Source organism: Cetorhinus maximus, chromosome 4 (assembly GCF_964194155.1).
Source record: "Cetorhinus maximus chromosome 4, sCetMax3.hap1.1, whole genome shotgun sequence".
In the NCBI taxonomy this organism is placed as follows: Eukaryota; Metazoa; Chordata; class Chondrichthyes; order Lamniformes; family Cetorhinidae; genus Cetorhinus; species Cetorhinus maximus.
This window is the reverse complement of record NC_135882.1, coordinates 154,395,176-154,420,951: the sequence shown is the minus strand read 5'-3', so window position 1 is coordinate 154,420,951 and position 25,776 is coordinate 154,395,176. Positions and strand designations below refer to the sequence as shown.

General features: G+C 41.9%; 1 protein-coding gene across 3 annotated transcripts in view; it reads right to left on the bottom strand.

Moving 5' to 3' along the window:
• LOC144679962 (protein tyrosine phosphatase type IVA 3-like) overlaps positions 1-20,237 on the bottom strand; it is a 166,685-nt gene extending 146,448 nt beyond the window's left edge. The window contains exon 1 of one of the 3 annotated variants that reach the window (XM_078540973.1): positions 20,100-20,237. Coding sequence is in view for 1 of the 3 variants with exons in the window: in XM_078540979.1 (XP_078397105.1) it covers positions 20,100-20,117 (18 nt within the window). In the remaining 2 variants the exon portion in view is untranslated. The remainder of the gene's footprint in view (positions 1-20,099) is intronic. The other 2 variants (XM_078540979.1, XM_078540975.1) reach the window with 2 other exon arrangements.
• Positions 20,238-25,776: the final 5,539 nt, after the last annotated feature.

The window sequence follows — 25,776 nt, the reverse complement described above, 5'->3', positions numbered from 1 at the left end:
TAGAGCAGTTAAAGCATACAGCATCCTGGGCTTTATTAATAGGGGCAAAGAGTACAACAGCAAGGGGATCATGCTGAACTTATTCAGGACACTAGTTAGGCCTCAGCTGGAGTACTGTGTACAGTTCTGGGTGCCACATTATAGGAAAGATTTGAATGCATTGGAGACAATGAAGAAGAGGTTTACAAAAATGGTTCCAGGGACAAAAAATTTGTTATGAAGACAGATTGGAGAAGTTGGGACTGTTTTCCGTGGAGGGGAGAAGACCAACAGGAGATTTGATAGGGGTGTTCAAAATCATGAGGGGGTTGGACAGAGCAGATAGGGTGAAACTGTTCCCGCTTGTAAAACGATCAAGAATGAGAGGGCACAGATTTAAATTGACCTGCAAAAGAAGCAAATGTGATGTGAGAAAAATACTTTCTCACAAAGCCGGTTGTTTGGGTCTGGAATGCACTGCCTGAAAGTGTGGTGGAAGCAGGTTCAATCGAGGCATTGGAAGTTTAATTAAATAGAAGTAATGTGCAGAGTTACGGGGAAAAGGGAAGAAGAATGGCACTGAGTCATAATGCTCATTCGGAGAGCCGATGCAGACACAATAGGCTGCATCGCCTCCTTCTGCACTGTAACAATTCTGTGTTTCTGTAGCATCTTCTGACTGACGTATATGAAGAATCAATATGATAACTAGCTACTTATTAATTGCTTGCAAATAGGAAGGTCATCAGAGTTCAAAATTCTCTCTTCATCTCAGCAAATCCTGGGTACAGTTTTTCCAAATCTGTGTTTTTTTAAATCCGCTGCTGGCTTCTTTTTTTAGCTCAAAGTACCAGATCAATATCAGTTTTTCTTCATGAATACAAGAGGTTAAACAAAAGGATAAATAAGCACAGAAATACATATTAGAAAGATTCCTTTCATCTTCAGCTGGCCCAGAGCAGAGCATGCATGTTAAAGTGCCTAAAATCCAGTCTGGAATTTTTAACATTTTGCAGAATTATATGTATGGTTCATACAGACACCAAAATATATGTCATAAAATCAAAATCATCAGATGGCTTCAAAACACAACAGGAACAGGAAAATATCTTGTGCCAAGGATATAGTAAACATGGAATGACATTTCTGTGCCAATTTACAATTACATCAATAGGAAACAAATGTGTATCCCACTAAAGTGAGGGAGTGCTGCTGTCTCCGGAGAGTCTGAGAATAACTAAAAGAGGCAATTAACGTGGATACCTCTGGAGGTAGCACCACACCCAACGAAATGTAAATATTTCCACTGGAGACAAAGGTAGCTGAATGTCTTGGCCCAAAACTGACAAACCAGCAACACAGTTTTGGGCTTGTCAACTTTGTATGAAGAATTTAAGACCAAATAGGCATGTATATTCCAGTTACTGTTAAATCCACCCTGAATTACAAACGGTAGTTTCTACTGGAACTCTGAGGCACAATTGATAAACAACTTACATAAATACACAATTAGCATGGTAAATACTGACTCAGCTTAATTTAGTTAAAAGTAAACCAACATCTTTTTAATGTTACAATTCCAACTGATGTTAATACTGGACAAGTCTGATCCCAGGGTGAATCCTGGCTTGATTTTTTTTAAGAAAGAGGAGGAAAGTTACTGAACAAATTCACAGGAGTTTGATGAACCTTTAACAAAGAATAAAGCATTTATTAAACAAGGGAAAAAAATGAACTATACTACACCAGACAAAATGTTTGGAAAGTTCTTAATACAAATGCAAAAAAATAAGTGTGAGGTTATCCATTTTGGTCGGAAGAATAAAAAGGCGACTTATTATTTAAATGGGGAAGAACTTCAGAATGTTTCAGTGCAGAGGGATCTGGGTGTCTTTGCGCATGAATCGTTGAAAGCTAGTATGCAGGTACAGCAGGTAATAAAGGAGGCAAATGGAATTTTGGCATTTATTACTAAATGAATAGAGTATAAAAATAGGGAAGTGCTGTTGCAACTGTACAAGGCATTGGTGAGACTGCACCTGGAGTACTGTGCACAGTTTTGGTCCCCTTACTTGAGGAAGGACGTAGTTGCATTGGAGACAGTTCAGAGGAGGTTCACTAGATTGATTCCAGAGATGCGGGGCTTGTCTTATGAGGAGAGATTGAGCAGTTTAGGCCAATACTCACTAAAATTTAGAAGGATGAGAGGAGATCTAATGGAGGTATATAAGATGCTAAAGGCGATAGACAAAGTAGACGTGGAGCAGATGTTTCCCCTTGTGGGGCATTCTAGAACAAGAGGCCATAGTTTTAGGCTAAGAGGTGGTAGATTTAAATCAGAGATGAAGAGGAATTACTTTTCTCAAAGGATTGTGAATCTGTGGAATTCACTACCTCAGAGTGCAGTGGATGCCGACACACAATAAATTTGAGGAGGAGAGAGACAGATTTTTAATTAGTAATGTGTTGAAAGGTATTGGGGAGAGGGCGGGAAATTGGAGTTGAGGCCGAAATGAGATCAGCCATGATCGTATTGAATGGCGGGGCAGGCTCAAGGGGCTGAAATGCCTATTCCTGCTCCTAGTTCTTATGTAAAATGATTCAAACTCTCACTATTCCTTTTATCACAGCAATACCCTTACAGACAAAACCCTAGCGAAGATTTCCCACTATCTGAACACAAAGGCTTCTTGCTTGGGCTGGCCCAGTTGCAAACTGTTTTCTTCCAGTGAATTTCTGAGTATTTACTAAATGCTTTTTCCCCAGCTGGTATCACTCCCTGAGACATCCAAAACTGCACTCTAAACTCAACTTCAAATGCAAAGCAACTACAAGAGTCCCCTAAACTCAGTCCCCAGCAGCCCTGCAGTATTTCTTATCAGACAGCTTAGAATTCCTGTCTTTACTCTGACACATACACTCAACTTTTGTCTTTCTCGGTGTGTCACTGAACCCTGTTGCTAAACAACAGCAGTTTTTTCTACCTTTTGCTTTTTCCCCAAACACACTAAGTCTCTAACCCTTTTTAACCTACCTCTTCACTTCAATGGTTGTAGAACCTTATTGAAAAATGTACATAAACAAACCCAGAAAACCTGACCTTTGTTAGGAGGCCCTCCAGACTTCCCAGCACCAAGCCCACAAAAAAATCTAAATGAAATGAAAACCATGTTCCACCTTTCTTAACACACAAATATCAATTAAACTTAATATACATTGTTCCTAACATTAGGATAACACCAACTGTTGGTTTGAGCTTTGAAACAGAGCTGGATAAAATTAATGGTCTTCTCTTATCCTGATATTCTTACTTCTCGTTGCGACCATATTTTTAAAAAAAATTTCTTCATTTACGGGATATGGGCGTCATTGGCTGGGCCAGCATTTATTGCCCATCCCTAAATGCCCTCGAGAAGGTGGTGGTGAGCTGCCTTCTTGAACCACTGCAGTCCATGTGGTGTAGGTGCGCCCACAGTGCTGTTAGGGAGAGTGTTGCAGGATTTTGACCCAACGACATTGAAGGAGCAGTGGCATATTTCCAAGTCAGGGTGGCGAGTGACTTGGAGGGGAACTTTCAGGAAGTGGTGTTGCCATGTATTTGTTGCCCTTGTCCTTCTACATGTTAGCGGTGGGGGGTTTGGAAGATGTTGCCCAAGCAGCCTTGGTGAGTTTCTGCAGTGCATCTTGTAGATGGTACACTGCTGCCATTGTTCTTCGGCATGAAAGGAGTGAATGTTTTTGGAAGGGGCAGACAGGTTTTGGGGAGTCAGGGAGTGAGTTGCTCACTGCACGATTCCTAGCCTCTGACCTGCTCTTGTACCCACAGTATTTATTTGGCTAGTGCAGTTCAGTTACTGGTCAATGGTAACCCTCAGGATGTTGACTGGTGTAGGCAGTCAGGATATAAACACAGTAGTCATAAAAGCAAGGTACCCAAGACGCTGATTAGCAATTAACAATACTTTGGATGTCTGCCTTTTGAAATGTGTTGTAAATTCTCTAGTGTGAATAATAAGGATGTTTTTTGATAGCTCCTTGTGTACTGGGAAAGAAAAAAAAACTTTTCTTCACCTGCTTAAAGTGGTAATACTCTCCTTGTTTCCAGTCTGCAAAACATTCTTTCATCCCCATTAGTAATTATGTGTTCAGTTATGTTTATTGTAAGTGTAGTGGTTCTTATACTGGGACTAGTAACCCAGGAGTTGAGTTAAAATCCCAGAATGACAAGTAATAAATTTGAATTTAATGTTAGAAACAAAATCATCATGAAAGATGCTCTGCTTTCATTATCACTTCAGAGGAAGTGTGCCTGCCACCAGCTCTATCTGACCCAGCATTTGTGAATGTAGCCCCATCTTGAGAACAAGTATATAATATATCTTTAGTGATTGACTGACTGGAGTATTCTCCCTGCACTTTTTCCTCTTCACCTTTTGTCACTACACTCATTCATTTCTCCTCTTTCCATTTCCCACCCCACAAACATCTCCCAACTCCCTCTGGCCTTGCAGTGAAAGTTACTTGATATATTCAACTAATTTTATTGCTGGGTATAATCAAATTTTAAGTCTGATCTCTTGTGCCAATTATGGGTTTCATTAGGGTCAAGTCCAGCATTAATTTTAAGCGATTGCTGAACAACTGTTGATCCTTGGTCAATCACTGTCCTCAGGTGCATGTTTTTAAATGCAATGTATAATTTATATGGCATATCATTTGATAATAATCAGAAATGAGATTCTCAGCTATATTTCTCCCCTCCCTAACCACCAACGCTGTCACATCCAGTCCGTGAATGATGGTGGACAATTAAACAACTCACTGGAGTCGTCGTCTCCACAAATATCCCCATCCTCTGTGTTGGAGGAGCCCAGCACATCAGTGCAAAAGATAAAGCTGAAGCATTCCCAACAATCTTCAGTCAGGAGTGAGTGGAAGATCCATTTTGGTGACCTGCGGAGGTCCCCAGCATCACAGATGCCAGTCTTCAGCTAATTTGAGTTACTCCACGTGATATCAAGAAATGGCTGAAGGCACTGGATACTGCAAAGGTTGTGGGCCCTGACAATATTCTGGCAATAGTACTGAAGAGTTGTGCTCCAAAACTTGCTGCGCCGCTAGCCAAGCTATTCCAGTACAGCTACAACACTGGCATCTACCCAGCAATGTGGAAAATTACCCAGGTATATCCAGTACACAAAAAGGACAAATCCAAATCAGCCAATTACCACCCCATCAGTCTACTCTTGATCTTCAGTAAAGTGATGGAAGGGTCATCAATGGTGCTATCAAAAATACCTGGAAAAACTCAACAGGTCTGACAGCATCTGCGGAGAGGAACACAGTTAACGTTTCGAGTCCGTATGACTCTTCAACAGAACTAAGGAAAAATAGAAAAGAGGTGAAATATAAGCTGATTTAAGGTGGGTGGCGGGGGAAGACAGGTAGAGCTGGATAGAGGGCCTGTGATAGGTGGAGATTGCCAAAAGATGTCATAGACAAAAGGACAAAGCGTAATCTCCACCTATCACTGGCCCTCTATCCAGCTCTACCTGTCCCACCCCATCTTAAACCAGCTTATATTTCACCTCTTTTCTACTTTTCCCTAGTTCTGTTGAAGAGTCATACGGACTCGAAACGTTAACTGTGTTCCTCTCCGCAGATGCTGTCAGACCTGAGTTTTTCCAGGTATTTTTGTTTTTGTTTTGGATTTCCAGCATCCGCAGTTTTTTGCTTTTATCTTAATGTTTTTCCCTCTTCTTGGTTACCTCACCACTTGCCACAGACCTAGCCTAGGAGCTACACCATTTAGGACTTGGCCAGCTCTGTCAGTAGTGGTGCTACCAAGCCACTCTTGATGATGGACATTGAAGTCCCCCACCCGAGTACCCTTGCCACCCTCAGTGGTAATCAGGAGGTTTCCTTGCCCATGTTTGACCTGATGCCATAAGACTTCACGGGTCCAGAGTCGATGTTGAGGACTCCCAGGGCAACTCCCTCTTGACTGTGGTGGGACAGGACATACCCAGGGATAGTGATGGTGGTGTCTGGGACATTCTCTGCAAGATATGATTGTGAGGATGACTATGTCAGGCTGTTGCTTGACTAGTCTGCGAGACAGCTCCCCCAATTTTGGCACTAGCCCCCAGATGTTAGTAAGGAGGACTTTGTTGGGTTGACAGGGCTGAGTTTACAACTGTAGTTTTTGTTTCTGGTGCCTAGGTTGATGTCGGGTGGTCCATCCAGTTTCATTCCATTCTTGAGACTTCATAGCGGAAGGGACATGCTGTTTGACACGATCCGTCAGTCTTTGGGACATGGGCCTGCAACATGCTGGCACTGAAATTCATATACCACATTACTCATTTGTGTGATAGGCAGAAGAGGACATAAATGTCTTTTTGGCTTGACAGCACCATCCTGTTAGTGGCTAATACCACTAGAGTTGCTACTGCATAGTTTCACCTGTTGCTCAATTTTTGAGATATCTTGCCCTTCCAGGGTACTATATGAAGTAGACTGTGCACATTTCAGGGCCAAAAGCAGCAGCCTTACACCTGTTCATGAGTTTGTGCGAAATACTGGACAAAATGATCTGATCAGGGTAGCCATTATTCTGCAGGATGCCTTTGATGCGCCATGTTTCAGCATCAAGTTTGCATGGTGAGCAAATGGCTTGGGTCCTATTTGAGGTTGCCGATATATAGCACACAGAACTGTAAGGATCCCAACGTGTGTTTTGACAGTGAAGGTAGGCTTGAGGTAGACCCTGGCTGACTTTTCAACTAGTACGTCATGGAAGGGGAGTTCATTTGACTGTTCCATTTCATAAGCGAATATGAGTGCAGGATGGAACCCATTAAAACATGTAAGGAAATTATTACATGCAGCTGCATATTTAAATATAGCAAACGTATAATCCACATATCGGAAATATGCAAGCGGTAGGAGGTTAGGTATCATTCAATCGAAGACACGTTTTCTCATAGAAATAAAGTTGTTCGCAAGAGCTCGGCCTAGAGGGGATCCCATGGCTGAAGGCACTCGATACTGCAAAGGCTATGGGCCCTGACAACAATCTGGCAATAGTGCTGAAGACTTGTGTTCCAGAACTTGCTGCACCCCTAGTCAAGCTGTTCCAGTAAAGCTACAACACTGGTATTTACCCAGCAATGTGGAAAATTGCCCTGATACGTCTTGTCCACAAAAAAAAAGGACAAATCCAACCCAGCCAATTACCACTCCAGTCTACTGTCGATCATTGGCAAAATGATGGAAGGGATCGTTGACAGTACTATCAAACAGCATGTACTCAGCAATAACTTGCTAACTGATGTTCATTTTGGGTTCTGTCAGGGCCACAGGGCTCCTGACATCACTACAGCCTAGTCCAAACAAGGACGAACGAGCTGAACTCAAGAGGTGAGGTAGCATTTGACAGAGTGTGGCATCAAGGAGCCCTAGCAAAACTGAAGTCAATAGAAATCAGGGGAAAAAATTTCCACTGGTTGGAGTCATATTTAGCACGAAGGAAGATGGTTGGGGTTGCTGCAGTCCATCATTTCAGTCCCAGGATATTCCTGGAGTTCCTCAGAATAGTGTCCTTGGCCCAACCATCTTCAGCTGCTTCAATTACCTTCCTTCCACCATAAAAGGTCAGAAATGGGGATATTCGTGAATGATTGCACAATGTTCAGCACTATTCACGAGTCCTCAGATAGTGAAGTAGTCCATGTCCATATGCAGCAAGACTTGGGCAATATCCAGGCTTGGGCTGACAAGTTGCAAGTAGTATTCATGCCACACAAGTGTCAGGCAATGGCCATCTCCAACAAGAGAGAATCTAACCATCTGCCCTTGATATTCAATGGCTTAACTATCACTAAATTCCCCCACTATCAACATCCTGGGAGTTATCATTGACCAGAAACTGAACTGGACTAGCCATTTAAATACTGTAGCTACAAAAACAGGTCAGAGGCTGGGAATTCTGCTGAGTGTAATTCACCTACCTCCTGACTCCCCAAAGTCTGTCCACCATCTACGAGGCATAAGTCAGGAGTTGATGGAATACTCTCCACTTGCCTGGATGAGTGCAGCTCCAACAATACTCAAGAAGCTCAACACCATCCAGGACAAAACAGTTTGCTTGATTACACTCTATCCAGCACAATAAACATTCACTCTTTCCACCACATGCACACAGTGGCAGTAGTGTGTACCATCTACAAGATGCACTGCAGCAACTCCCCAAGCCTCCTTCGACAGCGCCTTCCAAACCCACGACCTCTTCTGCCTAAAAAAAGGATAAGGGCAGTAAGTGCATGGGACCACCACCACCTGCAGGTCCCCTCCAAGTCACACACCAACCTGACTTGGAAATATATCGCCATTCCTTCACTGTCACTGGTTCTAAATCCTGGAACTTCCTCCTTAACAGCACCATAGGTGTACCTACACTACCTGGACTGTAGTGGTTCAAGAGGGCAGCTCACCATCATCTTCTCAAGGGCAATGGGGGAATCGACAATAAATACTGGCCTAGCTAATGACACCCACATCCCATAAAAAAAGTCAATATTTTGTGTTATCGGACTATAGTGTACCTTCAAATTTTTAGCACGGCATTCAGAATTATTGACCAAGTTTCAGCTGCATTTTGGTTTTTTTTTAAAAAGGCCCCATTTTTAAAATTTCCATGGAAGACCAACTCCTGAAAATTAGAAAACATAAGCAGTGCTGAGTACATGCAGATCTCCCCGTTAATTCCTCATAACTCAGATCTTTGACACTAGAGATCAGCCTTGTAACTTATCTCCGAATTGCCTCCAGCTTACGAGTGCATGCTCAATGGCCTGAACTGGACAGTTTTCAAGATGTGCTCTGATTTGCGCAGTGCATAATTTGAGCATGACTTACTCTGATTTATAGTCTATTGTTTTGGCTATATGGTTCATCATTTACTAGCTTTGCCAATTGTGATACCTATGCTCTCAAAAAATACAATGTCAGGTTTCACTCATACACTCAACTTTAACTCACCACGCCTTTCTCCACTACACCACTGTCTCCAATTTGTCACACTGCTTGGTCTGGCATCCAACCCTGGATAAGCACAAATTTCCTTCAACTAAATATTGGGAAGACCAAAGCTACTGTTTACAGTCCATTCCATAACCTCCATTGCCAAGCCCTATCTGTGAAATATCTGTGCTCCTTCAATTCTGGCCTCTTGCGCATTACCAATTTGCAGCATTTCACCATTGGTGCCCATGTAGCTATCTATGCCCCAAGATCTGAAATTTCCTCCTGACCCTCTTTACCTATCTCTTCCTTTAAGAGGCTGCTTAAAACCTACCTCTTTTCTGTCCTAACATCACATGGAGCTCTGTCAAATTTTGTTTGATAATGCCCCTGTGAATCAGCTTTGGATTCTTTATTGCATTAAATTTAAGTGCTGTGCTGGCTATCATTTCTCCTCTGATGTTTGTGGGCTATTGCTGGATGTAATCTACATTCGGCTAGATACCTATGGAGACTACACCTCAATAAATGTGAAGCACTTTGGATGACCTGAGTACGTATGTAAATGCAAATTATTTTACTAAATGCTGCTTTAATTGGTCAGAAAGTATGTAATTTTTATCAATTTTCTTTTTGAAGGTCACTACTTAAAAACCAGAGATTGGCAAGTCAGGATCTTCCTTTTCTGAATTCACTTTAACTGCTGTTATTATGGTGAAAACATTATGCAAGTTTACTCTTGATAATCAAATCCATTGAATGCTTTAATTTTTAAAATCAAACATTACAACATCTGGACAGTTACATGTGATTTAGTGATTCAATGAACTTGTATTTAAACAGCTTTTACACAATCATTGCTCAGATGTGTACACCACTACAGCATTCCTGAAACTGCAAGAGATTAAAACTGGACTAAGTGAATTCTACAGGCAAATTTTGGAAGCAGCTGAAGCAAACTAAATATGTCACAACACAGCAATAAAAGATAAAACAAGAAAGAGTTACGCTTTAACAACAGCAAACTAGAATAGCAAAAATACATTGAATACAAAGAAACAGCCTTGTGCAAGGCATCTCAAGCATGCTTCATCACTGATTTCTTTCGCCCCAAAATGACTTGCCTTTACTCATTGGAAATACAGCAGTCAATATGACAATGAGCAAATTACGTTGACAGTCACTTAAGATGTAACTTGCTATATAATTTCCAAATAATGTGCCTCTGTTTTGGGTGCAGTTTTCAATGTAAGATAGCATTGCATTTCAAAGTTAAGTCTTCTATCGTTGAAGCAGTTTTGAGGAGCATCCAACAGCAAAAATGTTGCATCAAATGCAATTTTCAAAATATTTTAGACTATAGCTTTTGGTGTGAGCAAATATCTCCTTGACTTAACACATTTCCACATCACCATCAGTACTTCCAAAATTCAATCCAAGTGCTCTAGCGTATTAACTCACCCATAATGATATCTTGGGTATTTTAAGCAATCCCAATGGCTGAAGGATGAGGAATAAAGCAATATGGCAATCAAACAAGCACATGCAATCAGGACTACTGCCAAGTTGTAGATAAATGGCGAAACTGATTTGTTAGTTAGGCTTGTCAGCCTGTTTGTGTTGAAATTTTTATGCAATTCTACATTAAAAGCCATTTCACACAAGGTGTCACAATGGGCTACTTTAGAGAGAGAGAATCCTGTGGGATTGGAAGCAGATCTTGGGTTGAAAGGAACTGGTTGCATTCTGTTCATTAGCTGATTGTTATGAATGGTAGTATTTGTACATGAAAACCATTTACTTGTGTTGTCCTGCAAGAAGCAGCATAACAATTAGTGATGTTCAGAGACATTATTAATCATCTGAATAAAGATGTTAAAGGATCTATCCACAGGTTAGCCAATGACAAAGATTTGCGTGAGTGTCAAGACATTGGATGAGAAGAAACAAATACAAATCAGGTACTGGAGAAATGACCTGCATCTCTCGATGGCAGTTAGTATAGGTAAAGCTAGTGTTATGCAAATGAACAGGGTTAATTGAAAGTGTCTGGATACCACTCAGGGAGGAGTGGTATCTGAAGAGGAGTCATACAGGCTCAAAACGTTAACTCTGTCTTTCTCTCCACAGATGCTGTCAGACCTGCTGAGTTTTTCCAGCAATTTTTGTTTTTGTTCCAAACTAAAGACTGCGGAATAGGAAAAATACCTACCTGTTATAGTAAACAGATCCCTAAAGATTCACAACCAGTGCCTCGAAGCTGTACCAAAAGTAAACAAGAGTTTTTGAATGCATTGCTTGGCAAAGCCAATAGTAAAGGACAATGCTTAGCTTTTTGTTTTATAAGACCTTGCTTAGGTCTCATCTAGAATATGGGAACAGGGTGGGCCACGAGTTTTAGTTCCATGGTGGGTAAAAGAGGATCTGGAAAAGGTTCAGAGTAGGGCCATTCGACGATTTTTAAAAATAAACTCTGATGATACGAGCATTGCTAGCAAGGCCACATTTCTTGAATGAAAAGCCATTAGTTACATATAATTTGATTGAAATCTTTAAAATAATGAAGGAACTATAGTTGAGTCCATTGGCTCCACTATTTGAATAAGATTGGTATGAAGGTCTAGAGGACATGCATACAAGTTACATAAGCACAGCAAAAACAGAATTACCTGGAAAAACTCAGCAGGTCTGGCAGCATCAGCGGAGAAGAACAAAGTTGACGTTTCGAGTCCTCATGACCCTTCAACAGAACTAAGTAAAAATAGGAGAGGGGTGAAATATAAGCTGGTTTAAGGTGGGGGGGGTGGGGGGAGAGAAGTGGTAGGGGGAGAGAAGTGGTGGGGGGTGGTTGTAGGGACAAGCATGCAGTGATAGGAGCAGATAATCAAAAGATGTCACAGACAAAAGGATCAAAGAGGTGTTGAAGGTGGTGATATTATCTAAAAGAATGTGCTAATTAAGAATGGATGGCAGGACACGCAAGGCACAGCTCTAGAGGGGGTGGGGTGAAATAAGACTAAAAGGGCATAAAAGGTATAGATTTAAAAATAATGGAAATAGGTGGGAAAAGAAAAACCTATATAAATTATTGGAAAAAACAAAAGGGAGGGGAAGAAACAGAAAGGGGGTGGGGATGGAGGAGGGAGTTCAAGATCTAAAGTTGTTGAATTCAATATTCAGTCCGGAAGGCTGTAAAGTGCCTAGTCGGAAGATGAGGTGCTGTTCCTCCAGTTTGCGTTGAGCTTCACTGGAACAATGCAGCAAGCCAAGGACAGACATGTGGGCAAGAGAGCAGGGTGGAGTGTTAAAATGGCAAGCAACAGGGAGGTCTGGGTCATTCTTGCAGACAGACCAAAGGTGTTCTGCAAAGCGGTCGCCCAGTCTGCATTTGGTCTCTCCAATGTAGAGGAGACCGCATTGGGAGCAACAAATGCAGTAGACTAAGTTGGGGGAAATGCAAGTGAAATGCTGCTTCACTTGAAAGGAGTGTTTGGGCCCTTGGACGGTGAGGAGAGAGGAAGTGAAGGGGCGGGTGTTGCATATGCATGGGGAGGTGCCGTAGGTGGGGGTTGAGGAGTATGGGGTGATGGAGGAGTGGACCAGGGTGTCACGGAGGGAACGATCCCTACGAAATGCTGCCAGGGGGGTGAAGGGAAGATGTGTTTGGTGATGGCATCATGCTGGAGTTGGCGGAAATGGCGGAGGATGATCCTTTGAATGCGGAGGCTGGTAGGGTGATAAGTGAATACAAGGGGGACCCTATCATGGTTTTGGAAGGGAGAGGAAGGTGTGAGTGCAGATGCGCGGGAGATGGGCCGGACACGGTTGAGGGCCCTGTCAACGACCGTGGGTGGAAAACCTCGGTTAAGGAAGAAGGAGGACATGTCAGAGGAACTGTTTTTGAAGGTAGCATCATCAGAACAGATGCGACGGAGGCGAAGGAACTGAGAGAATGGGATGGAGTCCTTACAGGAAGCGGGGTGTGAGGAGCTGTAGTTGAGGTAGCTGTGGGAGGCTTGTAATGGATATTGGTGGACAATCTATCGCTAGAAATTGAGACAGAGAGGTCAAGGAAGGGAAGGGAAGTGTCAATGATGGACCATGTGAAAATGATGGAGGGGTGGAGGTTGGAAGCAAAATTAATAAATTTTTCCAGGTCCCGACGAGAGCATGAAGCAGCACCGAAGTAATCATCGATGTACCGGAGAAAGAGTTGTGGGAGGGGGCTGGAGTAGGACTGGAACAAGGAATGTTCCACATACCCCATAAAGAGACAGGCGTAGCTGGGCCCCATGCGGGTACCCATAGCCACACCTTTTATTTGGAGGAAGTGAGAGGAGTTAAAGGAGAAATTGTTCAGTATGAGAACAAGTCAGCCAGACAGAGGAGAGTAGTGATGGATGGGGATTGTTCGGGCCTCTGTTCGAGGAAGGAGCTGAGAGCCCTCAGACCATCCTGGTGGGGGATGGAGGTGTAGAGGGATTGGACGTCCATGGTGAAGGAGGCGGTTGGGGCCAGGGAACTGGAAATTGTTGATGTGACGTAAGGTGTCAGAAGAATCACGGATGTAGGTGGGAAGGGACTGAACAAGGGGAGAGAGAAGGGAGTCAAGATAACGAGAAATGAGTTCCGTGGGGCAGGAACAGGCTGACTCGATCGGTCTGCCGGGACAGTCCTGTTTGTGGATTTTGGGTAGGAGGTAGAAACGGGCTGTCCGAGGTTGGGCGACTATCAGGTTAGAAGCTGTGGGAGGAAGATCTCCAGAGGGCATGAGGTCAGTGACAGTCCTGGAAACAATGGCTTGATGTTCAGTGGCGGGGTCATGGTCCAGGGAGAGGTAGGAGGAAGTGTCTGCCAGTTGACGCTCAGCCTCCGCGAGGTAGAGGTCAGTGCGCCAGACAACAACAGCACCACCCTTGTCAGCGGGTTTGATGACAATGTTAGGGTTGGACCTGAGAGAACGGAGTGCAGTAAGTTCAGAGAGAGACAGGTTAGAATGGGTGAGAGGAGCAGAGAAATTGAGACGACTAATGTCACGCCGACAGTTCTCAATGAAAAGATCAAGAGAAGGTAAGAATCCAGAGGGAGGGGTCCAGGTGGAGGGGGAATATTGGAGGTGGGTAAAAGGATCCGTTGAACGGGGAGAGGACTCCTGCCCAAAGAAGTGAGCACGGAGACGAAGGCGGCGGAAGAAGAGTTCAGCATCGTGCCGAGCCCGAAATTCATTGAGATGAGGGCGTAAGGGTATAAAACTAAGTCCTTTGCTGAGCACTGACCGTTCAGCGTCGGAGAGGGGAAGGTCAGGGGGTATAGTGAATACACAGCCGGAGCTGGGATTGGAAGATGGGGTGGGGACGGAGGGACAGGCAGGGGTGGAGGGTCCTAGATGGGTGTTGGTGTCGATGAGTTGTTGGAGCTTGCGTTCCTTAGCACTTGAGAGAAAGAGAAAAAGTTTCTTGTTGAGGCGTCGGATGAGACGAAGAATAAAATGAAACTGGGGGCATGCACAGCTTTGAAAAAGGGTGTGGCAGTGCTGCTGGAGGGAGAGGTTGAGTGCGTTCATATGGCGGCACATGGCACTGAGTGTGGATCTCAGAATGCGACGGGAACAGCAGTCCAAGAAACGTTTTATGTCCCGGAGGTACCTGTAATCCTGGGTGGGTTCGAAACATGAGGGATGGAATTCCAGTTGATATCCACGTGGGGTAAGTCGGAGACGGAGACAGTCACTGAGAAAGGAAATATGGCTGTGAAAGCGGGTTTTAGTAAACACGTCAAACACTAGGAGAGAAATGGAAAGCAATGAAGGTGAACAAGGCTGTGCTTACATAAGCACAGACCTGGGTTAGATGTCAGGAGAACTTTTCCAGTAACAGTCATCAACCTTTGTAGCAAGTTACTGTCTTGTCCGATGAGTGAATTCACTCATGTTTAAATCCCCTCATGACCTCACCCTGCCTCTATCCAGCCCTACAAGCCTCTAAGAATTAGATTTTTACTCTGACTTGAGCCCCTTTGTCCACCCAACCTATTTCACCCAATCACTGGCAGCTATACATTCAGCTCGCCCCTCTTTGGTTCAAGCGCTAGCATAAGAATATTCCTTAAACCTCCAAAAGACACTAATCCAACCTCAGAATACCATCCTCTATGGAATCAGCATTCATTTGCATAATCCTGCAGTTTGTACAGCCTGACACACCAAGGCTGCAAAATTAGGAACAAATTATGGAAAGCCTATTACATTAAACACATCAATTCTACCCAATTTAGTTAACCTTCCAAAAAAAATTCTGAAGTTTCTTTCTGACCCTCAAAACTATTTAAGCAGTTTCAATTTCATATCATCCAATATTATTTAACTTTGGTCAGTTACATTTTATATGTGATTTTCCCACGATCTTAACATAACTGGAACGTTGGTCCCTTAACAGAAGTAAAATAAAGCAATAACATTCTGCAAGTTACAAATTAACTTAACTTTTTTGAAAAAAAGAGCAGCTCAATCCACAGTACTGAATACTTCTGATTTGAATCTAATACATTTATTGCCGAATGGAAACATTTCTTTCTTTGTCCTGCAGTTGGTTTGCCAGTTATGTGCTTATTTCCCCTCTGGCAGTTATTTACTAATGTTGAATAATCTGCATTTGTTTCCTTTCTCATATCTTTCAACATGTTAGACACCTCTTCTTCAAAGAAAGCACAATTCAATCACTTGACTTAATAATATTGGTCTGCAAATTCTTATTTCGCAGTGGGTAATTAAGTGGTGTGGACTTATGCCCAATTGAAAGGAAGGACATGGAGAAGATGTTAACTGAAGTCGGTTTTTAGGAACTACATTTTAATCCATGCCACATCCACCCACAGGTTCTCATTTGATGGTTAGAAAGAACGTGTTTTTACACCTTTTAAAATCTCAGGATCTCTCAAAGCACTTACAACCAATGAATAATTCTTGAAAAGTTAATCGCTGTTATGTAGGCAAATTCAGCATCCAAGTAGTACATTGCAAAGTCCAGTAATCAGATTACGACCAGATATTCTGTTTAGCGGTGCTGACAAATGTAAGTTCTTGGACTTCTTTAGCATTAAGATTGAGACCATCCATTCAGCTGCCTCTAATACATCCTTCCCTTCGTCTTGCACAGAAAATCAAAGCTCCCCCTTGCTCCAGCCCCAAACCTGCATCTTTCTCAACCTGCTATCTAATCTTCTTTCATGCCGTCTTAGATTATCATCCATGAAACCCACCTTTGACCCTTTTCTCATTTAACTTATGTCCATCCAACTTTCATTCCTGATTCTCGTGATGACTGACATAATAAATAGTTCAGCAGGTCTAGCACCATCTGTGGAGAAAGAAACATTATATTTGAGTCCAACATGATTCTTCTTCGGAAGTTCCGAAGAAGAGTCATGTTGGACTCAATTATAATGCTTCTCTCTCCACAGACGGTGCCAGACCTACTGGGTTTTTCCAGCATTTTTGTTTTTATTTTAGATTTCCAGCAACCACAGTATTTTGCTTTTATAGTAAATTTTTCCCGCTTCTTGTTAGGGTACCACTCCCTTTCAAAATCATCACATCCTTCTGCATAAAGCCACCTTTGACTCCTCTGTCTTTGAAACTACTGCCCTATATAAAGGGCTAAAACATTTTGCCTTTAGTTTGTATCCTTAATTTTCACAACTCCATGTTTGAATCTCTCCAATTAGATTTCCACACCTACAACAGCATCAAAATGTCCCTAATTAAAGGATAGTCTTGGCGACTGTGACCATGATGCACTGTCTGGCCTCATCCTTTTCAGCTTCTCAGCAGCCATTGACACTGTCCACCATACCATTCTTGTCCAGCATCTCCCTTCGTTGTTGAGTTTGGTGGGTCCATCCTCACTTGCATCCACTCTTACTGTTAAAGGATCTCCGGCAATATCTTCTCTTCCTGTCCTAACAGTTAAATTTGGTGTGCCTTCCTTTGCCCCTTTATCAGCAGCAGTGCCTGCAGATCTCTAGGCCCTAAACTCTGGAATTCACTTCCTTACATCTCTCCATTTCTCAACCTACCTCTTGTAATTTAAGACTATCCTTAAAACCCACATCATTGACCAAATTTTTAGTCACTCTTTCTAATACCTTCTTCTTTGTCTCAGTAGCCATTTTTTTCCTGATCAGCAGATCTGTCCCAGTGAAGAAGTATAAAAAGTGTGTGCTGTAAATGTTCAACTCTGCATCCTTTGGACTTAAGTGAAGATAGGGACCACACCAAGGGGCATGACAAGCTGGGAGAGAGTCAGGATTTTATTAATGACAAAGGCAAAGCTGGAGGCAACAATGTGCTTGAGCATTTCACTGCATTTTTATTTACAACACAATTAGTACCATTTTAAAATCACACCTTCAAAATACCAACAGCTGGATCATGCAACTTTACACAATATTGAAAATTGGGAGAAACGCAGTATCACTTATCCACAATGCCCAGTTAATAACAATCAAAAGAATTTGTGAAGCTATGTCAGGAAGATATAATAAGTTTCATAATGTTATTTGAATGTATTGTAAAGCAGAGTAATAATGGGGATATATTACTTAACTGAATTAAAGGCCACTGGTCTGAAGGCTTTGTATCAGAAAGATAGGTTTGAAATGTTAAAAAGGTAAATGTGGGAGAAGTTTTAGAATGTAAGGTGTGAAAGGAACATTTGAATTTTTAAATAGACCAGACTATCTTGAATTCAAAAGAGGGGACGAAATGTTACACCTAGCAAGTTAAGAAACCGTGTGTTTATTTTTCCCCAAAGATTACTGGTAAAATTGGTACTATGACAGATTTTTATTATTAGAGACATAGTGAAACAATGGGAATTTCATTCAAAGGGTAAAATATGTATAAAGGAAAGAAGGCTGTGTGTAAGGGCAGGCATTGTAAGATCTAACACAAGTGTGAAAAGCCTCCAGCATCTGAGCCTCCAACTGCTGTCCATAAGGAACCGAAGTGAGGAAAACTCACTTTGAACTTGACTGTTCAGAGTATTGTGTTTTACTGTTGCCTTAATGAAGGTGTAACTGGGGGTTAGAATAATTAGGGGATTTCGAAGTTATCATAGTAGTAATTTGTAGATCGACGTATGTGCTTAAAATCATTTCTTCTATTAATAATGGTTTAATTTAGTTTTGTAAGAAACCTAAGTAACTTGGTGGCCTTTTTACTGGATTCAAAGCCTGCATCTTGAAATAAGTACAAATTGCAAATAGTTGTGGCAGCTGCTTCAAGTTTTCCTCTGGGATTTGGGCAGCTTGGCATTTACTATCCGCCTGCCATTACAACCAATTGTGCAAATTAGTTCTGTCCAAACCCACCTTGTCAAAGCTCTGTTAAATGGGCCACCACATGCTTACAACACAGACCTCCAACCTGTTCACCAAATGCACCAGACACCATAGCTGGCAGGTCAAGATTTTTTTTAATATAAAGAATCACCAGTTACAGTAAATGAAGCAAACTCAGGTCTAATACTGTATTCAACTATAAATACTTCACTTCTCCCCTCCCAACATAAAAACAAAAATTGGCACACACTTCTCCAGCTTAGAGGGTGAACAAGTGACCTTCTCCCAGGGCCCTTGCCAATTCCACTCTGCAACAAGTCTCTATTCCACTCAGTAACAAGTCAGTAAAATTATCCACTGACCCATCTAAAAATCTGATAGAATACATTTTGAAATTTAGAATGATAGCAATAAAAAGTTTTGGAGGCATACAACTGCCCTGCAAAGCGGTCACTTCCACAATTTTCACAATCAACTACATTTTCTAAACACAAGATATAATGATTCGCATTAAAAACGAAATATAAAATCTATACATTTCCACTTCAACATTTAAAGATTGCTAATTCTAAGCATTTAAAAGGGAACTGTCTGGCCCGAGGATAAAACTTTAACATTTTCCTTTAAAATATGTGGGAAAACCCTGGCCTCTGAATCCAAGCAGCTGATCTAAGATTCAAATCATAAATACAGGTCAGGACAGCTGACTCGTACTCACCTATGATCTACAACATCACACCAGCAAGGCAAGTTAACACAAACAAAACAAAAATAGTAGAAAACCCAGCTCATTACATGTGAGGATAACTCTTACCCTCCCCAACCATAAAAACAAGAAAGCCAGAATGATGTACAAATTCAAACTGTAAACATTCCCTCCACATAAGACTCAGAGGCACATTTATATCACCTTAAAAGCAATATATCACAAAGGCATTGACAGCCTTCTCAACATTCATGAAGCTGTTGCTGAAGATAACAGCTAAAAGCTTTTGAGTGGACGCAAACCCTTCAAATTGAGTGTTACAACATTTAAACAATGTAACAAAACATTATAAAATTGCAGGCTTCAAAAACTAGTGTAGGAAAGAGGTGGGAAAACTTGCATTGCATTATATCTTCTGACCCAAATTGGTCATTTAGAAAGAGATTCTTCTGCCTACATTACTTTTTTTTTTAAAAAAAAAGTACTTCATCGGCAACAAAGAGTTTTGGGACTTCCTGGAAGTACGTTATATAAATACAAGTCTTCCTTTTGAGCTACAGTGTAACCTTTGCGAGAGCAGGGCCATCTTTGTAGATTTCTTTCAGATACCATACGCAACATTCATAACAGAAGGCATATTAAAAAAAACATTATAACCCAGACACCTGTACAAATGCACTTTGGAGAGGGAAGAGACAGAGTGAAAAAAAATCTCCTCCCATTTGCTTCGCAGAGTCTAAAAGTATGACAGAGGGAGGAGGGGAGAGAGAGAGAGAGGCACACACACACTCACACAAAGGAAAGGAGCAGCCTCATACTCAAGATGGGATCTCAAGAGAGATGAAAGCACCGGCCTCCTTGACTCTTGTTTGAGAGAGAGAGGCCATCGTCCACAAGACAATTTTTCACCGGGTAAATCTTAAAGTGAATTTAACATTGCAGTCACCTAAAGGGAGGTGGGACCGTGTGTGTGTGTGTGTGTTTCTCTTTCAAAATATTTTGCACTTTTTTTTCCAGCAGAATCAAATAATATGGAGGTTTTATTACTCACAGCGCGACGCCTGTTCATTTAAAGCCCGAGCAGTATTGCTGATGGTAGTTATTGCTGGTGCTCAGTCTCTGCCTCTTACCCCACCCCCCTCCCCCCACACCACCAGCCCCGGTGTTACCATGTGTTCCAGCCGCCGTCGCTAAGGGACGTCAACGTCGGGTCACAGGTCAACGTTGAGGGGAAATTCAATCACAATAATAACCAAAAAAAATAAATAAAACCTTACGCGTTTATTCAGGTTTTCTTTTTTAAATTTTTAAAACGCGGTTGAAATTATTCGAGCTTCTCTCTCTCGCTCTCTGCTCTATTTGATTTTTGGCATCCCTCCTTCCATTCGCATTGAGAGATGGGCTTCTTTATGGCCATCCTTACGTCATTTCCGCTCCCTGCATTTCCCGCCAGTCTTGCTCTCCCCTGCGCTGATTGGTTCTTAAGTCAAGGGTTTGCCTTCAGTTTTAGTCTGTGTCCAAAGTCGGTTCCATTAACTATGGTTCAAATAGATCCGTAATGTTAAGAGGGGGAAAAAAAACAGTTAAAACTTGGAAATGAAGGGTACCAGTAAAACTTGTCCAAATTGGCCTTGTATATCTTAAAATGGAACTCCAGTATTCCTGGTGCCGGGATTGTTCATCTTTACTGGGATTTGAAAATTTTGGACCGTTTTCTATTTAGCAAATGTTGGTAATTATCAGTCTACCGACAAGAATGCAAATTATGTTTGTTAAAATCTCTCTAATTCCGTCCCTCCCCCACCATCCTTTTTGCATTGGTATATGACCACAGGTTAGTGAGCTGCTGGATGTGACAATGGTTTGCTTTCTTCCTAGCAAAAATAACTGGAACCAGCCAGCGAGGAAAATAGAATGCTAAAAATCGGTTCTCTGTGCCATCTCAAATCTGTCCTGAACATACTTGTGCTCATCATCAAAAATACAGTATAACATAGGGAAACATGTAGACCTCAGTGGGTCACTTTGTTCTGTAGCAGAGTTAGAAGGAACAAGGCAAATTTCAGTTACAAACATCCCTACCATCTAATCCATACTGAGTTAATTGATTCATTTGCAGAGCTGTGATGTGATAAACGACTTGCATTTATGTAGTGTCTTTTTACATTTTTGGACATCCCAAAGTGCTTGAAAACCATAAATTACTCTGATAAAGAAATAAGCTATTCTTGCTTGGGTTTAGTAACTGTTATTTTAAAATCCAGACAGTGATCAGAAGAGGTTTAAAAAAACAACAGTTCAGATCTGATACCAAAGGTGGAATCATCCCAGATTTGCACTAAGTGTGGTAGCGGGTGGGTAAAGCGATGTTTTGCCTGCCGGCTATGATGGCGGGTTTTCGTGTAGTATCAAGCCAAAACTGCGCTTTACTTATGCATTCCTGGGAAACACACTGTTTCTATGGCGGGCGGGCTCTCATTCTCCTGCCACACCATCACCTCGCTGCTTCATCACGCTGGGTGCCATAGTTAAAGTCCAGCCATGCACACACATGTCAGTGCTTCCAGCCCACAACTACTGCAGGGAAGATGCCCACAAAAGGCAAAAAGACTGTAGCTCCCAGGTTTAATAATACATCACTGGAATGCCATTTGGACGCCTTGGAGATCCACCTTGATGTCCTCTACCCCTGCTTTGGCTGCAGGATGTGCAGCGGCATTACCAATCCAGCATGGCAGGCGGTAGCAATGGTGGTCAATGCCAATGCTGCACGGAAGAGGTTAGCTATTCAATGCAGATAGAAGATCAATGATATTATCCATGCAACCAGGGTATGGCAACCATCTCATCACTCTAAACTCAAGCCCATCACACATTCACTGGTATCTCATTCACTGTCAGCTCAAGGGACATCACCACCCATTCTCACACACATACCCTCACATGCCCATCTGAGCTCATCTCCTCTGGAGACTGCTTTCTCAGCCCTAACCTTCTTGAGGTCACTTTCACAGATCAAAATGTGCCCCAACACAAACCCTGGGATACCCTTCTTCCCCAGTATAGCTCTCGTCCTGCAGCCTCTTCCCTTGCCTCAGGCCACTTCTCCCCTTTCACTAAACAAGACTTTGCTCTGCAGCCATTGAAAAGCCACCCACATATGGCTGATTTGATAGGTAGAAATCTGCTGTGAGCTACCCCCCTAAAAGTAATGTGGTGCTGTCTGTGAAGCCTGGCACTGATGATTGCGAGTGCTGACCGAAGCAAGGTAGGCAAACAAACCTTGAAGTCCTGATTGAAATGCAGCCCGCCAGGTGCATGTCGCTTATATGCTGTTGTGAAACATGTCAGCCTGTTTTCCCGTTGACATGGGTGGACGATCCAGCTGGTACTGGGGGGATAGGTCTGGCAAGATGGCCTAATAATGATATGCTTATGTATTACGATGAGGTCTCGACGTCTGATGGCGAGAAACGCAGCAGCCAACCGCAAATTGGTTTCATGCCATTGTAAAACTGATCGCATCATATTGTCCGCTCACGCCACCAAACACAACCAACACTGGAGGACAAGGAAAATCCGGGCCCAAGTTTCTTTCAATATTTCAAGTGTTTCAAGTTTTGCTGATTATTGACTTTGAAGAAGTGAATCATTATTCATTTTAATCCTGCCTAAGTCGTGGTGTTAGTTTGACCAAGTTAACAACATTCTTGTGTTGGAACCAGAAGGTCATGGTTCCAAGGTGCCTTCTAGAATTTGAGTACATAATCTAAGGAGACATTTTTGCGCAGTGCTGAGGAATTTTTTTCAGATGAGATATTAAACCAAGGCCTGATCTGCCTCAAGTGGCCATGAAACATCCCATGGCACTAATTGGTGCAGAACAGTGAATCTCCAAGTGTTCCAAATATCATTCCTCAACTAACATCACAAAACTAATTGGTCATGTTCTTGCTTGCTGTGTGTGGGACCTTGATGTGTGGTATTTGACTGCCTTTTTTGACAACATAACTGATGACTGAACTTAAAAAGAATTATTTCCTGATATCAGTCTTAAATTTATCTTTCACCGATTTAATCTGTGTCCACTACTGCCACAATTTAACTATTCTAGATTTACCCTTTTCTATACGCGTTTTCTAACTGTCATGTATGCGTCTATAAGATCACAACTTGCTTTACAAACTGAAAAACTAGACTTCTCATTACTTTGACATATCACCTTGTAGCTTTTCACACCCACCAGCGTTTGAATATCTACCTTGTTTTTCCATGCCTAGGAGTGAACTTAGAACCCAAGGAACCAACTATACCGCTTATATATATAGTTTATGCCCAGAAGTAGATGATGCCCAAATCTGGATTGCCAAACTGTCTTGCATCAAACAGTTTAGGTTACAATAACATTTGCACTACCAACCTTACACTAGGACCAAATTCAGAGCCAAGGTGTGAATCTACTTTACCAGCCAAATTCTCATAAAATATAAATTATGATCTTTTCTCATTGATGCACTATACAGAAAATTATGGTTTCCTGGAACTGATAACAAATGTATTAAGACTTCAGATGATGCCACAATTATAAATTCAGTGATTGATAACACTTTAGTAACTGATAACAATCATATGTGATTATAAGGTTGCACTCACTCCAGGGTGTACAATATTCTCAAAACATATCATACGAAGTTCATGTGGTTAATTCTGATGTTTCTTTTTTACTGGTAGGTGCAATTAATGGTCAGTTTGCTCCATTTTGTTAATACTTAATTTATCACACTTAATAATTTTGGGCACCTCGTGCCAACATCAAGCATTCCTGAGCCAAATATAGCACAGTGAGATGCAATGTGAAACTCAATTTCCTCGGTCTCAAGTGCAGATGAGCACCAGCAACTGCATAAGTCATATTACATTTGTCTAATTGATAATGAATAGTTAATACAGAAAATTGTATTACTTTCTTGGTTACTAAGATTCTTTTAGTGTAGGAATTAGTACCGTAAGCATTACATCAATTGTTAACTATCTTTCCTAAATTTGTTTAATTCATTGCATTAGCAAAACTGCAAGAACAGTGAGAGGACACACAAGAATGAATAGAACAAGTATATGTAATGCAACTAATCCGCACTACTGAGAGAAAAAAATACTTATTTATTCATGGTATGTGGATGCTATTGGCAAGCATTTATTTATTGGCCATCCCTAATTGCCCTTGAGAAGGGGGTGGTGAGCTGCCTTTTTGCAGTCCATGTGGTGTAGGTACACCGACAGTGCTGTTAGGAAGGGAGTTCCAGGTTCTTGATTCAGCGACAGGAATGAACAGCAAAACGGTTCCAAGTCAGGATGGTGTCATGTTCCAGTGTATTATGGACTCTCATTCAATATTTTATATTTTTTTAAAAACAAAAGGACTACAAAAAGAGGATCACCTGCCTTCTCTTATGGATTGAAACACTCCTTTGTCTCAAGAGGGAACAAAAAGAATTTTACAGATGACTCAATGCCTTTTCCCTGAAACTAATTCAAAAGGGTAAATCCAAATTAAATGGCTCATTCAAATACAAAGCCATAACACAGGATTTTAATCAACTTGCTCACCCACCTTATTTTGAAAAGGACTTTGGACTTGTAATAGGTCACATGGGTGAGATAGCCTTGTTTGTTGCCTGATTTCAAAACAGCAAGAATCAGCTTTGCAGAGGCAGAGAGTCCATCAGACTGCCATCAAACCAGCTGCAAGTCAACTACGCAGCCGAGGTAATAAACAACATACCTTGAAAATGGGAGAAGGACTCTCCCTAACCTGTTCCAACTTCATTTCCACCTGAGAACCAACCTCCTGGAAATTCAACTATAAGAAGCATTGCAGCTTACTCTGCTTACAGGACCTTCACTTCAACTAAAAGCAACAATTCCAAGTTGGGCCAAGTGCTGGTAAATGGGATTAGGTAGGTAGGCCAGGTGTTTCTCACGTGTCGATGCAGACTCGATGGGCCGAAGGGCCTCTTCTGCACTGTGATTCTGTGAACTCATCTAAGAAACTACAGGCTTGCATGAAAGAGAGACTGAGACAAACATACTTAGTATTCGTATTTTTTTTCTTCAAATGTATCTAAATTTTGTGTGAGCGATAGTTTGGGTGAGCCGGTGAGTGAGAAGTCACATTTTTTAAACCTCTAGGGTAAGTGTGTGATAATAAATAACCTTCTTTATTTTTAAAACTCACACAAAAGCTTGCTGCTGGAATTATTTAAATTGGGACAACCACTCTGAGGGTAAGAAAATACACACATCTCACCGACAAAACGCAATGATAAGCACATAAAATTCTGTCCATGATAATGGTGTGTGGCTTGGAGGGGAACTTACAGATGGTGGAGTTCTCATGGTCAGCTGTCTTTGTTCTTCTAGGTGGTAGATGCTGTTGAAGCAGCCTTGTTGAATTGCTGCAGTGCATCTTGTAGATCGTGCATACTGCTGCCACTGTGCGCCAGTGGTGGATGGAGTGAATGTTAAGGTGGTAAATGGAGCGGCTTTATCCTAAATGGTGCTGGGCTACTTGAATGTTGTTGGGGCTGCACTCATCCAGGCAGGTGGAGAGTATTCCATCACACTCTTGACTTTTGTCTTGTAGATGGTGAACAGACATTGGGGAGTCAGGTGGTGAGTTATTCATTGCAGGATTTTCAGCTTCTGACCTGCTGTTATAGCCACAGTAT